The 16,455-nt window shown below is 42.8% G+C and overlaps 1 protein-coding gene across 3 annotated transcripts in view; it reads left to right on the top strand.

The window, feature by feature from the left end:
- VEPH1 (ventricular zone expressed PH domain containing 1) overlaps positions 1-16,455 on the top strand; it is a 255,723-nt gene that overhangs the window by 50,426 nt on the left and 188,842 nt on the right. For all 3 annotated transcript variants that reach the window (XM_008266390.4, XM_070072605.1, XM_002716326.5), the window contains one exon: positions 7,882-8,056. In XM_008266390.4, coding sequence (XP_008264612.2) covers positions 7,882-8,056 — 175 coding nt within the window. The remainder of the gene's footprint in view (positions 1-7,881; positions 8,057-16,455) is intronic.

The raw sequence follows: 16,455 nt of genomic DNA on the forward strand, positions 1-16,455 counted from the left end.
TTCAGGGGGATTTTATACTTTTCGTTGGGAGCCACACTTCGGAGACTTTAATAGCTGGCCATAATTTGCCTCTCAGACATGTAGAACTGTAAAAAGAACATGATTGAATTGGTTAAGACAGCCGGGCTTTTCATAGTTGCTGGCAAGTGCTAGCTCACCCCACGGTTTCAAAACATCAGTTGCTGGGAATACTAATTGCCATGGATCTTTATTGTGCTTGTCTGTTTTTATAGTTGTAGGGAACCCTTAATGTCCCCACCTTTGGTTCTAAGTAAATGTGCTTACAGACAATGAAAGATAGGTGCCTTTCTTCCTGCAAGTTATTCTTGGCAAAAAGGCCTAATGCAGTTAAAGTAAATTTGAACATGTAATTCTTTGCTGTAAAATTACGAGAAGAAATGTATTACCGTGTTCCATCCTCAAAGTTAGAATTTTAGCCATTCATTGTAGGAACAAGGATGTGTCATCGGAAAGTGAAACCAGCAAAGCCTCCAGGTAATGGGGAAATTGGCTGCCTGTAGGAGGAACCCAAGAATTGCATAGTTGAGACTGAGGGGGCTTGGGGAACACCTCAATGCTCTAATTGCAATAACTTGACTATAAGCTCACTGGAACAAGGATAATATATAATTATTCTTGGAGCCTGCACTGTGGCGCAGCCGGTTAACACCCTGTCCTGAAGCGCCAGCATCCCATATGGGCTCAGGTTCTAGTCCCTGGCTGCTCTATATCCGATCCAGCTCTCTGCTATGGCCTGGGAAAGCAGTAGAAGATGGCCCAAGGCCTTGGGCCCCAGCACCTGCCTGCGAGACCCAGAAGAAGCTCCTGGCTCCTGGCTTTGGATCGGCCCGATCTGGCAGTTGGGGCAATTTGGGGAGTGAACCAGCAGATGGAAGACCTTTCTCTCTGTTCTCTGTCTGTAACTCTACCTCTCAAATAAATAAAATATTCTAAAAATGTTTTCTCTTGAAAATAATTGTATCATAAATCTTTTTAAATTTGGGAAGCAGGGAGACAGATAGAATTCCCTTCTGTTGGTTCAAATAAATAAATAAATCTTTAAAAAATTTATAGTTATTCTTGAGGAAAGTGACAGGGTGATCTGGCCTTCTTAAACACCATATTTCTGAAGAATATTAGTGAAAGACGGTGCTTGGTTTGGGCTCATTATTTTGTCACCTTTACCCACCTCTGCTGGGAGCAGGGAGACCAAATCTGGTAGATGGAAAATTCTGTCACCAGAGATGAGGACTACATTGTAGGGCAGGTGCATCATTTCGGGGAGGTTTCACCATGACCTAGGTAAAATATCCCTCGGTATCTCTCTTTGTGGTCATCTGATTTCGCACCCATAAATGTACATTCTGATTTCTAATCTGGCTCCTTGGTGTCCTGATAATATGCAAGGGGAGCCTGAAGCCGGACCTGGGAATGACCACCCTCCCTGTAGGTGCACTGATCACACGCTGCCTTCTGGAATTTCTTTGGTGTGAGTTAGCCTCCATGTATCCAAACAATTCTGCTAGGCCTGATCAAGCTCTTGCCTGGATTTCTGAAGTTCCTCGGGGAGGAAAGCAACCCCATAGCTCATCGCATCAGTCATGGGCGATCCAACGGAGCCCACTGAAAGTCACGGAGAAGGAGACCATCCAGACCATGGCATTCAGAGAAGCTTTGGAGAAGTGTAGCTGTGCGCCGTGGTCCCGATACCTTGATGGCGTTGGGAACTCTAAGGTGGATGGGACAGAGACTTACTGGGTGGAACTTCTGTAGAGACACAAGATTCAGCACCAAGGAATAGAGTTCGAACTTTCAACATGGCTGGACTGGTTTAATGGTGGAATATTGAGTTAGGTCGTAGATCACCCATTTTCTCTGCTGGGTCCAGAAAAAAATGGATGGATGGAACTGCAGGAAAGGATTACAATTTATCAGTTCTATTTTGCTTCTGGTGACAGCAGGGGTGAGGGGAAAGTTTAAGCACAAGAGGCTTAATTGGCTCATTTAGAAAAATTTACAGGGAGAATTGGCCTCAAGCAAAGCCTATGGTATGAAGCTCAACTGATATTACAAGTTGATTAGCCCTTATTTGAAATGCTTGGGAGCAGAAGTATGTCAGATTTGGGATTTTTTTTTAAATTTTGAAATGCTTGCATATACATAATGAGATGTCTTGGGGATGGGACCCATGTGTAAATACAAAATTCATTTATGTTTGATCCACATTGTACACATGGCCTGAAGGTAATTTTATACAACGTTTTTAGTGGTTCTGTGTTTTAACTGGGTCCCTTCTCCCGAGGTTGGGTGTGGAAATTCCCCCGGTAGGGTCGTGTTGGTTTCAAGATTTCTGACTTTCAGACTCGAGGTGCTCAACCTGTCCTCATTTCTCTCACCTGTCAGCAGGTCTCACACAGGTTCTCACAAGGGATGGCAGATTCTCCTGCTCTTTCCTTCTCAACAGTTTTCATCCAACAGCTGAGAGAGGATCTGTCTCCTGGCTCCTTAAGTCTCACTTGAGAGCTTGCGCATCTTTGAGCGTAGCATGATGTTTGAGTTGCTTGATTGCCCTGGAGAACGAAGGTGAACATGTTGTCATTGCAAGTACCTAGACGGCTCCCCAGACAGGAATTAGGATGGAGTCTCCAGAAGAATGAACAGGTGCTGTGCAGGCGTGTAGTGGAGCTGATGGTTTAGAGGTGGGAGAAAACCAAAGCAGTAACATTTTCTGTGACTTCAGGAAGTATTTATGGATTGGACGGCAAGATATGAACTTCACAATGTAATCCTCACTAACTCTCTCAGGAATATACATTTGAGTGCCTCAGTTGTTCCATAAAACGGACTTTACCTGACTTGGCGTGAATAAATGAATCATCTTCCTGATATCATCAGCCTTTATTTACCCTCCCAGATGCATTGAGTCCACTACTGTATGTCATTGTCACTCATAGAACCCTAAGACACAGGTTGTTTATACTTGAGAAAATATTTAGTCCTGTATTCAGGCTTTTTAAAAATCTTTTTTTATTATTATTTTAAAAACTTTGAGAGGCATAATGATAGAAACAGACATTGGCCAGTGCCACGGCTCAACAGGCTAATCCTCCGCCTGTGGCGCTGACACACTGGGTTCTAGTCCCGGTTGGGGCACCGGATTCTGTCCCAGTTGCTCCTCTTCCAGTCCAGCTCTCTGCTGTGGCCCTGGAGTGCAGTGGAGGATGGCCCAGGTCCTTAGGCCCTGCACCCGCATGGGAGACCAGGAGAAGTACCTGGCTCCTGGCTCCGGATCAGCACGATGCGCCTGCCGTAGCGGCCATTGGAGGGTGAACCAATGGCAAAGGAAGACCTTTCTCTCTGTCTCTCTCTCACTGTCCACTCTGCCTATCAAAAAAAAAAAAAAAAGAAAGAAAAAGAAAAAAGAAACAGAAATATAGACAGAGAGTTCCTATCCTCTGGTATACTCCCCACTTGCCCTCAATGATTGGGGCTGGGCCAGGTCAAAGTCTGCAGCCTCATCCTGTAGGGTCCACACTGTTGGGATGGGGGGGAGGGTGAAGACGGTGTTCCTCAACAAGAAGCACTGGAGACAAGTCTCGGTGAACATGTCTGTTTATTAACAACAAAGCACACCTTTTAAAGGGCAGACAGAGGGGCGTAGCTACTTCAAGGCAACATTAATTCTATAGGATAGAGCCAATATTGGTGCCACTATGTTTCACCAATCAGCTTGAAGGTCACGTAGCTAAGGTAGTTTTCCAGGTGTCCTGATGGGCTTGGGCCACACTGGGAGCTGTTTACCTGATTGGCAATCACAGGGCCCTTTAACAGTGAGTAGGGGTGGGGGAAATGTGCCTGGGGCTCTCATCACCTGCCAGCACTCAGGTTGTGGGGTTCTTCCCAGGAGGCATTGTGTGCCATGCCCTCTCATTCTCCTGTATGGACAGGGCAGGCAGACTCCCTGCCAGGTACAGGATCATCCACAAAAGTCCAGGGCTGGGAATGCAATCTATGTCTTCTGTAAGGGTTGCAAGGACCCACTACCCTGGGTCATCCCTGTTGCCTTCCGGAGTCTGCAATAGCAGGAATCTGGAGTCCTGAGCCAGAACCAAGTGCAACCACTGTGATAGGGGATGGGGGCATCTTTACTGATGCATGAGCTGCCAGGCTAAATGTGCCATCCCAATCTAACTTTGAGCCCACTTTAAAAAAAATAACAAATTTGAAATTATATGATTATACTTCTTCTGCAGAAAAGCAGTCATATCATATCCTAATGAATTCTCACCAAACACAACCCTATAAACAAAATCCAGACCAAGTTAATGATGAATTAAATTGGTCATATTTTCATGTTTTGAGACATTTTGATGTCTTCTTTTGTAAAGTATCTGTTCAAATCCCTTGGCTATTTTGTTTCTTTGCTTGCCTGTTTTTTCCTTTTTGATTTGAAAGAGTTTTTGGTATCTGCTCTGGGTACTAGTGGACTTTCATTAGAAAAATATCTTCTTCAAATATCTTACAAATATGTGCTCTCAGTCTTTGGATTATCTTCTCACTTTTTTTTTCCTTAAAGATTTATTTATTTATTTGAAAGAGCTACAGAAAGAGGGAGAGACAGAGCCATCTTCCATCTGCTGGTTCACTCCCCAGATGGCTGCAAGGGCCAGGATTAGATCAGGCTGAAACTAGGAGCCAAGAGCTTCATCTGGGTCTTCTACGTGGGGGGCAGAAGCCCAAACACTTGGCCTATCTTCAGCTGCTTTTCCTAGGCCTTTAACAGGGAGCTGGTTCAGAAATGGAACAGCCGGGACTCAAACCAAGGCCCACATGGGATACCAGCATTGCAGATGGTGGCTTTACCCACGATGCCACAATAATGACCCCTATCTTCTCACTTTCTTAATGATATCTATTTATGATTAAAAGTTCATAATTTTTCTATTATATGATTTTTTCTCCTTTAATACTTTATAAGTTATATTTAAGGAAAGCTTTGCCTGCCTTGAGGCCATCATGTTCTATTTTCTTTTTTTTTTTAAGATGTATTTATTTATTTGAAAGGCAGAGTTACAGAGTGAGAGAGAAAGGGAGAGGGAGAGGCAGAGAGAGAGATCTTCCACCTGTTGGTTTACTCCCCAAATGGCTAGAACACCCAGTCTGAAGCCAAGAGCCAGGAGCTTCTTCCAGGTCTCCCACGTGGTGGCCGGGGCCTAAGTGTTTCAGCCATTCTCCGCTGCTTTCCCAGGTGCATTAGCAGCAAACTGGATTAGAAGAGGAGCAGCCAGGACTTGAACTGGCAGCCATATGGGATGCTGGCTGCAGCAGTGGCTTTACCTGATGCGCCACAGTGCCAGCCCCTTCTATTTTCTTCTCCACCATTGTTTTATTTTTCTCCTTTTGATCTGTTATCCATCTTGAATTGATTTTTGTTATGGCAGATATCAGGATCAAGATCCATTTTTATCCCATAGTTATATCCAATTGGTCTAACTGCCCCATTTCTAAGATGACATAATATTGCTTAAGGACTCTGTGTATCCATGACAATTTTTGCCTCATGTCATTTCTTTTGTCCTTATTATGTGAGTTGACATAGTAAAGGTGAAAGTCTCCATTCAATCTAAGCATGTAATATTTTTTTTAAGATACAGAGGAAAGTTTAAAAATAAAAGTAGTCCTGGAGGCTGGTGCTGTGGCGGAGCAGGTAAAACCGCCGCCTGCAGTGCTGGCATCCCATATGGGTGCTGATTCGAGTCCCGGCTGCTCCACTTCCAATCTATCTCTCTGCTATGGCCTGGGACAGCAGTAGAAGATGGCCCAAGTCCTTGGACCCCTGCACTCACGTGGAAGATCTGGAAGAAGCTCCTGGCTCATGGCTCCTGGCTTTGGATCAGCACAGTTCTGGCCATTGCAGCCAACTGGAGAGTGAACCAGCAGATGGAAGACCCTTCTCTTTCTTTCTCTGCCTCTCCTTCTCTCTGTGTGTAACTCTGTAACTCTGACTTTCAAGTAAATAAATAAATCTTAAAAAAAAAAAAGTAGTCCTGGCTGTGCATTGTGTTGGTCAATATATGGACTCTGCTGTGATAAAACAGGTCTAAGAATAACACTAGGTTAAATAACATACATCTTTATTTGTCTCTCACTGACCAAATCAACGGTAGCAATCCAGGGCTGATATGGTGGCTCAGTGCACAAACCTAGGCACCTTCTGTCTTTCTCTTCTCTATATTACTCATGGTCCAAGAAATTGTTCTAGTCTTTGTTATTATATCCTCATTGCAGTCAGCATCAAAGAAAGAATGACCAAGAGATCAAGTCATTTTATGGTAGCAGTAACCTAACCTAGAGGTTGCCCACATCACTGCCACTTCTAGCCAGTGGCCTTAACTGTACACATGAGCATATCTAAATGTCAAGAGGGCTGAGAAACGCAGCCTTTAGATATTAGAGCATGTATCAGCTGAAATTTAGGAAATATGCTGTCGAAGGGGAAAGAAGTGAGTAGCTAATGGCAATGAGTAACTTCTGTCATACTACTCTTGCCTACCATTCTAGGTGTTTCTTCAGTGTTCTCCGTGGGATGCAGCCAAGCCGAGATAGGGATTACCTAAATGCAAGCTTTTTTAACATGACAACTCTCTTCACAAGAAGCCCAGAGCCTGGAGAATCCTCCTGTGCCAGATGCTTGATGCTGCGTCTGCTTTGGAATCTGAGACTGTCTGGAAAGGTTGTGATAGGCATCTTGTACATGAGGCCTAGAGGGCTGAGTCGCAGCTCCATGGTCACCCAGCAAGATGGTGACAGAGCTGAGATTAGAATCCCTAGTCTGGCTTTCCATCGGCTGCCCTTCCCACACTGTAATGTTCTCAGCTGACAGCTAGCACAATAGTTTACATTCTTTTGTTACTTATTCAATTTGCCAGATGTTTATTAAAGACATACAATAAGCCCATACTTTTGAGAGGATCTGGAAGGCATAACCCAGCAGTGGAAAAAGCAAACACTTTTCATATAAAGAGTTAGAGAAAAGCAATCACATTTTACTTATAATAATATCAAGTCAGCTTCCCACATACATTGTGCACTGTGTAACTTTTACCAGGTGGTCGGCCTAAGGGGTGGTTGATAGTTAGAGGTAATGAGTGGGGTTTTTAAGAAAACAGTGGATGTTTTTCAAACATTATTCCCTAAGTCAGCAATTAAGTACTAATAGCACTATTTTATAGGTAAAAACATTTATGTTCATTCACAAAATAAATCAAGGGGATGATTATTTTAAGAACCAGAATTCCTTTAGGTTTTAATCTTATGTTTATTTTTTCTTCTGAATATGGTTAGCTGAACCTTTAGTTTTAAAGATACAATCAAAAAGCAACTTTGTATACATTTTGATTATTTGCTTGAGTATAAATCTGATGGCTATTCCTCTCATCAGTGACTCTGGATTACTCTAAAGATCGATTCCAAACTCCTTAGCCTGTCGTGCCAGACCTCCCACAATCCTGCCCTGCCTATCGCTCCATCGCCCCACCACCCCAGTGTGCTCAGCACATCCCACACTGTAGCCGTCCTGAACCATTTACAGATCCACAGTGCACCATGCACTCACCTTTGCCGCCACGCGTGCTCTTCCTTCTTCCCTCTCCGACCTTGCCATCATCCAGCCATCTCCCACACATCTTGCAGCTCCCAGCTACAGCACCGCCTCCTCCAGGAAGTCTGGACTGGGTTAGGCGTTCATTTTGTGCTCCCTTTGCCCTGAGACCCCTGCACCCCGCCTCCCAGGTCCTCATCAGCTATGCTAACTGATAGCCTTGAAGGCTTCCCAGCAAGCGTTCCCAGGGTTCACTTTGTTATCTTCTTGCGTTTCCTCAGAATTACAGCCGGCCCTCTGTGATGGCATTAGCCATCCCCATCGCGGTGAAATTCCTGCACCGAGGCAACAAGGAGCTGTGCAGGAACATGTCTAATTACCTGTCCCTGGCCGCCATCACCAAGGCGGATCTCCTGGCTGACCACACAGAAGCCATAGTCAAGAGCATACTCCAAGGTACTGTGCAAAGGCTGAGCTCGGGTCGTGTTTTGGGCGTTGTCTGACAGCATTTTCAGGAAGCATTTATGAGTTATGGAAAGCAAGGTCTAGAGCATTGTGACACTGACTTTTGCACTTGGCTACCGGTTAGTTGACTTGCAAGTGTGTGGGGGTTTATTCAGGCTGGCAGAGGCTGTGTCTCGTCTCCTGGCATATGCATCGCTTGGACTCATTAAATGAGGTGCAGGTGCTCTTCTGTCTCAGTATCTCTCGGTTCGGAGAGCTGTCTTCTCTATGCTCCTGGCCACCTCACATGACTACCGGCTGTGGAGAGCTTATCTCTAATACTGAGGGAAGACTCCCTCTGCTGTCAGTGGTAAATGGAAAACCTCTTCTTCCTTTGCTTCTCAGTTACAAGAAATGTCTTTTCTTAGCTAAAGCACCCTGGGAAACAAGTAATGACTTAAATGTGAACATAATTGGGAGCTGATTGACAAGTGTGTTAAATATTAGTCTGGATGGTCACATCAGAGCACCTCTGTTCATAGGTCCAACATTGAGATGAAAGAGAAGGTCAGGTTGTCCATGCAAAATATTCTCCTTGTCTTCTCTTGTTTCCTTTAGTTCCAAGTCTATCAGAAACCATGTTTGTTTGTTTGTATTTGAGGTCAGAGATCAATATATGGAATTATTTGCTATGCATCCAAGTGTCACCAATCCGTATTAATAAAAACACGCGAGGTCCGTGAGTATCTCAGCCCACACGTTACTGACACACAGCCCTCCAGCATGCTCAGAAGGAGCATCAACTCCTTGTCAAGTGCTCCCAGCCCAAGTGTCTCGTTGAGTCCCCACATACATCTTGTATGTGCTGTCTTCCAAAGACACCCAGGCCAGGCCAGGAGCCCAAGCTGCTACCTGTCCGTGCATCCTGCATGGCACGTGGTCATGACGCCCCCCTCCTGCACTGCTCTGAGCTGGCTGGTGCTGAGGCTGCTCCTGTGGAAGGCCCAGGGATGGACTCCACTCTGGGAACGCCATGCTGCCCTTCCCAGGATGGCAGCCTCTGCATCTTTGTGCTGGTCCACCTGTCCTCAGCCTGCTCAGTCCACGTGACAGCCTATGGCAGGAGGAGAGAGTGCCAGGCCTTCTCCTTGGTGTTGCACCTTGGCAGAGAGGCCCCAGAGCAGATTGCTTGGCTCCCAGTGCCAAACTGTGTTACCAATTTGCAGCAAAATCGATGATTCTCTTTTATCTAAAACTCTCTTTCCTCCCTGGCCTCAGCCATCCACCCTGGAACCGAGATTACCAACACTCAGTCCTCCAGTTCTCCACATGCCGACTGGCTGCCAAGGAGGGAGGTTTTGTTCATTGAGCCAGACACTCCCAAGGAAGGTTCTCAGCACTGCCTTCCTCCCCTGCAGTGTTCTGCCAGGTGCCCACTCTGAACCCCAGTAGGATAGTGGACACACGTCACTCATCCCGTAATCCGCCTCTGAAGATTGCTCATTCACAGTCCTAGTCAGTATTACTTCTAATTGCCTTTGGCTACAAGATTAAATTGCTAAATTCACTTTATTCATGATATTAAAATTACTAAAATCCCAGAAAAAACAATTTTGCTTTTTTTTACCACCTTGGCTACCTTTTTGGAACAGGTTTTACAGGAACCACGAACACTTATACACATAGCATATTTTAAAACCATGATACTTAGCCTTGCAAGTCGCAGATTTATGAAAAAAAAAAAACAAACCTGAATTATCTCTTTATAGCTGCCAAGAACTTAGCTCATCTGTTTGATTTTTTTTAATGTTTTTTCAATGACAAAGAAATCTTTTGAAATACAAAGTACACTTCCTAAATTCACTGCAACTGGTTGAAATAAACAAATGACTCGGTTTATTTGATCTGGCACTATGAAAATTACCACAAAATAGGTAGTAATTTGACCAATAAAAGGTTGGGCTCATATTTCAGAATTTCAGAAGTGATGTGACTATAAAACTGCACTGTCACTCGCATGAGCCCAACACACTCTGAGTTGCAAGGTCTGAGGGATCTTGCTGTCTCCGAGTAGTAGGTTTTTCTACTCTCACATCCCCCGCCAGACCGCCTTCAGGGTCATCATTGAGATTTCTTTCCTTGTTTCTATAGCTTTTCTTGCTTTTAGAACTCCTTTGACTTACAGGGTCCTAATCTTCATTCTTCCATATTTTTACTTTTACAAACACTCATATGATGATGTCATCCACATAATGATGATAACAACTATAATAATGACAATAATAGCTCAATGACTAAAGTTTATCTCATGTATGTATTCTTTATGCTACACATGGTGTTTATCATTTATGTCCATTATATCATTTAATTCTCATAAGAACCCCATAATAGAAGTCCTATTATTACCCTGCTTTACTTGTTAGTAGCATTTTTCAACTTAACATTTTGTTAGTTTTGAGAGAACATATTTTTAGTTTACATTATAGTCAAAGGCTTAATGCCCCACTATATAAAAGGTTCAAGAAATAAAGAATATAAAGACCATGGCTGATGCCAACACTGTGGCACAGTGGGTTGAGCCACCATCTATGATATTGGCATCCCATGTGGGTGCCGGTTCAAGTCTCGGCTGCTCCACTTCCGACCCAGCTCCCTACTAATGCACCTGGGAAAGCAGCAGGGAAAAGCCCACGTGTTTAGGCTCCTGCACATACATGGGAGACCTAGAAGAAGCTCCTGGCTCCCTGCTTCAATCTAGTCCAGCCTTGACCATGAGGCCATTTGCAGAGTGAACCAAAGCATGAAAGATCTCTTTCTCTGCCTCTCCATATTCCTCTCTCTCTCTCTCTCTCTCTCTCTGCCTGTCAAATAAAATAAATACAATCTTTAAAAAAAAAAAAAAACCAACCTTAGTTCAATAGGAAAATAGGCAAGGGCTATAAAACAATAATCAAATGAAAAGATGTCCAACTTCACTAAAACAGTTGTTAGTAGCATTTTAAGTAACAGAAAGCTCAGGGATAAATGGCTTGATGATGAAACCAACAAAAAACTGGGGGAAGAGGAAGATGAACAATAACAACTCCTCTTCGTAGCACATGACTGAGAAACCGATGAGTGTGGCAGACTTGCCAAGTAGCTTGATTCAGAACTCAAGGGTGCATATTTAGCAACTTCTGCCACACTCTGTGTGATTAGTTTTTTTTTTTTTTTTTTTTTTTTTTTTTGTCTTCTGTAAGTACTGACCTTTTTCTTAGAAGGTCTCAGCCATTGCTTTGGCATGTCAAGATCTTATTGATTAATGTTTTTCCCATCTCAGTCTCCCTGCAGTTCTATGATTCTTTTCACCAGTAAATGCTATGAATAGAACCACTACGGTCTTCATTCAAAAATACTGATTAAAAAAATAAACATTGCCAGTGAGCCAGGTGAGCCTTGTGATATACCAGTAGTACAGACTTTGCTGTTTCACTGCTCGTATTTTTTGTAGCTGTGTTTCACATATCTGTCCCTGATTCCAAACCAGATACCTCCTTTTTACTTATAGCTCAATAATGAGTGACATTGTCAAATGAGCTTATGTATTTATCCCTGAACGTATATATTTCAAAGGTTCCAAGCCAATTTTTGCTACTTTGATTATTAATGGTTATGTATAACAATGTTTATTTTACATTAAATGTAGATACAAATTCATTTTATTCAAATTGTTTCGACTCCATTGGAATGTTTTGTATTCCCCAAATTCTCCTGATGAAGGGAAATTATAAAAGGTCCTTCTTGTTGAAGAAAGCATTGAAGGCATAAGCAGATGTTGTTATGATTCAACTGAATTGCTAAGGAGATAGAAAATACAAATATATATCTGTCAAGACAGTTGTATAAGTATTTATAAATCAACCCACCAAAAAATAAACAAATAAAAATAACCTGTCCCATTTAGCTTTATAAGTAAATTATAACAAATATGCAAGGAATAGATAATTACAACCTTATCTAAACTTTTCTAGATAATTGCAAAAGAACTACATTCTCCAACTAAGGCTAGTATGGCCATGATAATCAACACCAGATAAGGGCAGTATGAGACAGGAAAACACAGACTCAACTTTGTTACAAACATAGATGCACAAATCATAAATGAAGATTTTTAGCAAAATGGCTCTAACAATGCTCAATAAAAATACTTCACATGTATTGAGTGCTTATTATATTCCAGGTACTGATTTTTTAAAAGATTTATTTATTTATTTATTTGAAGGGCAGAGTTACAGAGAGATAGAGAAAGAGAGACAGAGAGAGGTCTTCCATCCTCTGGTTTACTACCCAAATGGCTGCAACAGTTCAAGTTTGGCCTTTCAGGAGCCAGGAGCCAGGAGCCAAGGGCTTCCTCTGGGTCTGCCATATGGGTGCTGGGGCCCAGGGATTTACATCATCTTCTGCTGTTTTTCCCAGGTGCATTAGCAGGGAGCTGGATTGGAAACCGAGCAGCCAGGTCTCGAACTGGTGCCCATATAGAAGGCTGGCACCCAAGCAACTTAACCTGTACGCCCCGGTGCTGGCCCCCAGGTACTGATCTGTTAACTTATAAAATTGTCCCCCAGGATCTTATGAGGGGATAATTGCAGTCATCCTCATTTTATAAAATGTATAATGACCAAGCCAAGTGTATCCTAGGAAAGCAAGGATAGCTTAATATTCACAATTTAATTCCCCACAATAAAAGATCAAAGGGAAGAAAAGCTCATGTGATCAGTGAAAGCGTCTCATAAAATTCAGAATACATTCATGAAAGAAATTCACAAACTAGGAATTTTACACAATTTCCTTAACCTGATTAACAAAACATGTATATGTTCAAAAAGTTCATGGAAAATTAAATCAAAAGGTAAGTTTATTTTGTTGCAAAATATTTTGAAATTTATGCAGTTTTTTCATAATACAGATTTCCATGAACATTTTTGAAGACCCCCTCATATATATACATATATAAATATTTAATGATGAAATAGTAGATTCCCTTTAAAGTCAGGAACGAGACAAGGATTCCACTATGTTTACATCTATTTATTGTGGCACTAGAAGCTCTACCCTAGACTAGAAAAACAAACGAAAATTATAAGAATCAGAAGAAAGTAATAGGGGCCGGCGCCGTGGTGTAGTAGGTAAAGCCTGCTCTACTTTCAACCCAGCTCTCTGCTATGGCCTGGGAAAGCAGTGGAGATTGGCCCAAGTCCTTGGGCCCCTGCACCCATGTGGGAGGTCCAGAAGAAGCTCCTGGCTCCTGGCTTCAGATCAGCGCAGCTCCAGCCATTGTGGCCATATGGGGAGTGAACCAGCAGATGGAAGACTCCTCTCTCTCTGCTTCTGTCTCTGCATCTGCCTCTCTGTAACTCTGCCTTTCAAATAAATAAGTAAATCTTTAATATATATATATTATTTAACATAGAAAACATACAATACCTAAAGGAAAAGATGATGTGGCCTTTGAGAATAGAATTATAAAACTTTATTAAAAGCAATTTAATAAAGAATAAGTAAGTGGGGCAATGTATCATGTTCCTGGATGAGGGAATTTGTCATAGCAAAAGATGTCAATTTTCAGCAAATCATTGAAATTTCAACGAAGTACCTACCAAGAAAGATTTCCATGAAAGACGACAAGCTTATATTAAGATTCACGAGTAAGATAAAGTAGAGCATATAGTCAAAACAATTTTACAGAAAGAGAAAATAGGAGTTAGAGGAGAGAAGGAGGTGACATTAAAAATTGTAGTAATTAAGACAGTTTAGCACCAATGTTTGTAAGAACAAATAGTCCATGTGACATAATGGAGAGGAAAGAAACAAATTCATGCATCCATGGACATTGATTGCATTTTGGCAATAGCAATAGACTGTTACCTAAATGATTCTGGAACAAGTATCCATATCACAACATTGACTGATTAATTCCAGGTGGAATAAAAGCCTAACCATATAAAACAAAACTTTAAATCTCTCCTTCAGTAAAATACATCCTATTCATGATTTAAAAAGTCAGCAAACTAGCAATAAAAAAGAATATCCTTATACAAATGAATGTAATCCAAAAAGTGAAATTAAGATTATGCTTAATGGGGAATTATTGAATGCTTCCCCATTAAAAAAAAAAAGACAAGGCTATTCCTTGGGTAATGAATTTTTATGCTTAAATAATATAAAAAAAAAATCTGATGTTTGCAAAGGGGAGAGTGGTTTTCCAGTGCTCCTGAGTCACTCCACGCTGTGCCTTGCCATGTGAAGATAGGCTGTGATACCATCCGGTACTGGGCAACAAAAGCACAGCCCAAGCCCAGCACAGCCCGAGCTACCGTATCTTTCACCCAGGAAGCTGACAGCATTATTGAAGACTCCTAAAAAGAGGGTGTCTCCAACTGGAAGTGCTTATGTGGAGGTTTGTAGGGGAGCCTGTCCCGGATTTTTATTTGGGAGCCTGTGATGCAGTGCGCACTGTTGCTATCGAATCTAAAAGCAGTGATGTTCCTTCCCCGCCTTCCTGAAGCAGTGATCGTAATAAGGGCAATACACCTCTCCCTCAGAACGCCTTTTGCACAGCCCTCTGGCACAAGTCACAAGATGACCGCGAATGATTTGCCACTTAAGTAGAAAGTCTTGGGAAAGAAAATATAATACAGTCTCAGCAAGAGTCCACATGCCTTTCTGACTTCTTGGCAATAGCTCGAGAGAGACTGTCTAGTTAATTATGATAAATTCGCCTCATTTCTTTCTCTACATGAGACAAGGCCCCGATTGGTAAGCTGACTCAGAAATATAAATAGAAAATCGGACCCCTCATTTATTATGGCGGTAATAATATGGATCATATAAGGCTGATGAAGCCTTCACAGATAAAGCATCATACTGTGCACAATGCCAGGCCCATCATTCATCCATGGCCACCATGAGTCTTCTCTTTCCTCATCATTGTTGTTTGTCATCACTAACTGAGTGTCTGTCATATTGGGTCTGTATTAAAATATTGAGAGGTGGACATTCAGCCCACTGGGGAAGACACCTGCCATATCAGAGAACCTGGCCCCAGCTCCTCATTCCAGCTTTCTGCTAACGTGCCCCCTGGGAGGAAGGGGTGATGGGTCAAGTAATTGAGTTCGTACCATCCATTTGGGAGACCTGGATTCTGTTCCCCCAGCTCTGGGCTTTGGCCCAGCCCAGCCTCAGCCATTGCAGGCATTTGGGGGTGGACCAGCAGATGGAGCTCTCTGTCTGTCTGTCTCTCTCTGTCTGTCCTCTCTTCGTCTCAAATAAATTGTAAAATGGGAAAAGTTGTATAATGAAGGTGGAATCATATACATTTTGGGAGTTTCATGATCCTTACAGAGATTCTTAGCTATTACAAATTGACAGTACAGGAGGAGTGGTGAAGATGCCCTTGACTCATATTGGAGTACCTGGGTTCAGTACCTAGAGCTGCCCCTGACCCAGCCTCCTGCCAATGTGGACCTTGGGAGGCAGCAGGTGATGGCTCAAGTTGTTGGGTCCTTGCCACCCATGTGGGAGGCCTGGACCTAGTTATCAGCTCTCAGCTCCAGCCTCCAGCCCAGTGCTGCTGGGAACATTTAGGGAGTGAACCAACAGAAGGGAATTCTATCTGTCTCTCTGCTTCTCAAATTTAAAAAGATTTATGATACAATTATTTTCAAGAGAAAGCATTTTTAGAATATTTTATTTATTTGAGAGGTAGAGTTACAGACAGAGAACAAAGAGAAAGGTCTTCCATCTGCTGGTCACTCCCCCCAAAAAATTGCTGCAACTGCCAGATCGGGCTGATCCAAAGCCAGGAGCCAGGAGCTTCTTCTGGGTCTTCCATGTGGGTACAGGGGCCCAAGCACTTGGGCCATCTTCTACTGCTTTCCCAGGCCATAGCAGAGAGCTGGATCGGAAGTGGAGCAGCCGGGTCTCAAACCAGCACCCATATGGGATGCTGGTGCTTCAGGCCAGTGCATTAACCTGCTGAGCCACAGCGCTGGCCCCAGGAAAGAATTTATTAATCAAATATTCTTGGAAAGTACTAAACAATATTACCAAAAAAATTCACCATGAGTATTAATACACATAGGGAAATATTAAAGTGTTATGAAAAGGTAGTCCAAATATGGGAAAAGGAATAGAGGCACATCTTGAACAGAAAAAGACCTCTTCTGAATTGTTGAACATGTTATGAATCTGTCAGAGTGTGTACCTTCTCGGCTTCACCAGCAGAGGCCGCTGTGAGGTAGAATGCGGCGGGCACAGATGTGGACATGCTTGTGCTGAGCTGAAAATGACTTCTTCACATGCAAGAGAATCCTTGTACTCATTTTGGTTTGCACTTTTGCTTGTTTCCGTGCTAATCCTCTTGGAACAACTTA

The sequence above is a fragment of the Oryctolagus cuniculus genome, chromosome 4 (assembly GCF_964237555.1).
Source record: "Oryctolagus cuniculus chromosome 4, mOryCun1.1, whole genome shotgun sequence".
Classification (NCBI taxonomy): Eukaryota; Metazoa; Chordata; class Mammalia; order Lagomorpha; family Leporidae; genus Oryctolagus; species Oryctolagus cuniculus.